The sequence below is a fragment of the Orycteropus afer genome, unplaced genomic scaffold, assembly GCF_000298275.1.
Source record: "Orycteropus afer afer isolate SDZICR_OR568_19922 unplaced genomic scaffold, OryAfe1.0 scaffold00404, whole genome shotgun sequence".
Classification (NCBI taxonomy): domain Eukaryota; kingdom Metazoa; phylum Chordata; class Mammalia; order Tubulidentata; family Orycteropodidae; genus Orycteropus; species Orycteropus afer.
Window position 1 is genome coordinate 2,133,214 of NW_006921991.1, and position 2,975 is coordinate 2,136,188.

The following is a 2,975-nucleotide window of genomic DNA, read 5'->3' on the forward strand; positions in this document are numbered from 1 at the left end:
AGGCAGTATCACTACGGAAGTAGGATTGCCCAACCTTCCTTCCGAGGAGTGGCTGGTGGATGATGATAGCATTAGCTTTAAATGAAGGAAAGAAAATCAACTCAAACTCAAACTCAAACTCTTTCTCTTTCTCTTTTTTAACCAGTAAAGGGAAGCCTACGGTCTGAGGAGTTGGACTTTTCCAAAGCCACAGAGGGTGAAAAGATTGGTGGAAAGGGAATTGCTACCCCTGTTTGTTTTCTCCATTAGCGTAAATGGACCTGGCCAAGAGACCATGTTACTTATAAGCTCTGAGTTGGGCTGAATCTTAGATGGCTAGACGATGGCTCAGTAAGGCACAGGTGTCCTGGATATCCTGACTTCTGCCTGTCCTTGCACCTGCCCATCTATCTATCCATCTTTCTGGCCCTCCATCCTTTCATTCCTTCCTCTTGTCTTTTAGTCCTTCCCTCTTATAACCATCCTTCCACTCTGTAGCTACTTCTGAGCCCCTCCTGTGGACCAGGCACTGTGCCTGCTTAAGTTAGACAGATTCTTATAAAATGAGGGAAGTCTGTCTATTTTCTTAGCTAAAAATAGTGAACCTTTTAATAAGAACATTAAGGAAGAAAGGGAATGAAAGTCAATGAGTGGTAACACGGATAAAGCTGTTTTTACCTAAATTTTCCATCTTCTTTGTCACTGAAGTTCAGACCTATTAAAGACTGTCAGCCAATACACAAAGTAGTGAAAAAAACTCAAGTGGCTGGGTTTTAGAACCAGTTATGAGCATTTAATCTTTATGATCTTGCTTTGATTACATGGCTTAATGGAGAGAATCCTCTTGATAAGTAAAATCAACTTTTTTTTTTTCCTCCAGACTATTGGGAAGAAGTTACCTCCAACAGCAGCAACTCAAGAATCATCAAAACCAGAAATGGACAGCAGGACAAAGAGTAAGCTTCCTTGTTTATCTGTTTTACATTTGAAAGCAATTAAAAGTTTTTCCATCATTGAAATGCTTTGGGACAAATCCCTCTGTAATCTTGATAGTTCTTTCAGGCACATCTGTAATAGCGCACACAAATGTGTTTGGTTAGAACCCTACCAGTAGGATCAACACAAGTTAGATTCGACCTTTTTTTTTCCTTCATTGATGAAATGTGGTTCTTTTCTGCCATGTTTAGTTCACCGATGTATAGAGCTAGAGTTTATCCATATAGACTCAGAATACTTTGCACGTTTTGTGGGGCAGAAAGATTCTACAAAATGGCAACTAAAGCAGTCTAGACTTTCATTGGCCTTTGGGTCAGAAAGGCCTTATACATCTTTTAGTCTAACCATTCAACCAACCCTACTGACTTCAAGCTTCCTCAGCACATCTCTGCTTGACTGTCTAGAGATAAGTCCTTGCTCATGAGATTATCGAGACGACTCTTGGGATGACTCAAATTTTTTTTATAAATTTCTTTCTTCTATGGCGCCAAATATCCTTTTCCTGGAATTTCTACCCATGGATTCTGTTCTCTGGGTCTATATTGGTATTGGCCCATTTTTCTCATAACAGTCTTTTAAGATTTTGAGGTGAGCTGTCTCCTCAGAACCCTCTTAAAGTTTAGTTTTCCCAGTTCTAGAGTTGCCAGAGAAAATACAGGATACCTAGTTAAATTTTCATTTCAGATAAACAGTGAATAACTTTCTGGTATAAGTGTGACCCCTGTAATAATTTGTTGTTTATCTGAAATTCAAATTTAACTCGGTGCCCTACATTTGTATTTGCTAAATCTGGCAGCCCTACAGTTGCTTTAATCATTCTTCCAAGGATGGGGTCATTCTGCATGTCCTTCAGTATATCTGTTCCCAGAAACAAATACCTCACGTTTCTTCTAGCAATTTTATTTTATGTTCTCCAGCTTCAGATTTCTATATGAGGATAATGTGGACAGACTGCTAATCTGGTTTGGAAAGCCAAAGGAGAACAAGAAAAGATATCAAATATATACAGAATTAAGATCAGTATAAAGGCAAAGATAGACTTGGTCACTTACTTGCAGAATAATATACCTGAGGCTGCTTTTGCACTGCAAAATAGGTAGTTTTGAAAGAAAATGAGAATGCTGCCTTAGGCAGGTGAAAATGAGTTTATGTGACTTACCAGGTCAAAAATGGTGGTTCAAGTGACTTAGAGAAATTCATGGATGATCAGTGTAGAGGTTAGAGCTCTGTCCTAATGTCTAAGGTTAGAGTGAAGTCTGGATGCTATCTATCTGTTAATGGTACAGTCAGACTCAGAATCATAGGCAGGAAGCCCACTGGTCTCATGGTCTAGTCTCATGGTTCTCAGTCATGAGTGTACATCAAGATCACTTGCAGGGCTCGTTTAGAAAACACAGATTGCTGTGCCCCACGACCAGAATTTCTGACTCAGTATTTCTGGAGTGGGTTCTGAAAATTTGCTTTTCTACCAGGATGCTGTTGCTGCTGCTGGTCTCAGACTCAGACTTTAAGAACGATTATTCTGAACTTACCATTTTTCTGAACTGGCCCTCCGTTTATTCATGTAGATCATAGGGTTATCTTGCTAAACCTACCTTTAGGCACCAAAATTTTCAAGATTCTTGAGGAGTCCTACAAATGTGTGTGTGTGGTTTTTTGTTTTGTTTTGTTTTTGAGAATTAAAAGTTAAACTGCTTCTGAAAACCTTTCTCTTGTACAGTAGCATATCTTTCCTTTCTTGCGTTTATCTGTTCATTCTATAATTATGGGTATTAACAATTCCGTAAATGATCACAGTTATTAAAAAGTTGCACGGATGGCTGGACTAGTTAATAGGCAGAAAAGGGAGAAGGCACATCAAGCCTCAAAGATAAATAGAATGTGGTCCCTAGGACATGCTGTCTTTGTGACATGTGTGACAACCAGTGACCTTCATCAACCTGATGCTTGATTTTCAGGAATAATCATCTGGGAAGCAGAGAATTTTTTTTTTTTTTTTT

The 2,975-nt window shown here is 38.9% G+C and overlaps 1 protein-coding gene across 1 annotated transcript in view; it reads left to right on the top strand.

Annotated features, from left to right (window-relative positions):
* The window catches only part of SH3KBP1 (SH3 domain containing kinase binding protein 1), a 370,819-nt gene that overhangs the window by 233,348 nt on the left and 134,496 nt on the right, over positions 1–2,975 (top strand). The window contains exon 7 of the mRNA XM_042782665.1: positions 860–935. Within this exon, the coding sequence (XP_042638599.1) occupies positions 860–935 (76 nt within the window). The remainder of the gene's footprint in view (positions 1–859; positions 936–2,975) is intronic.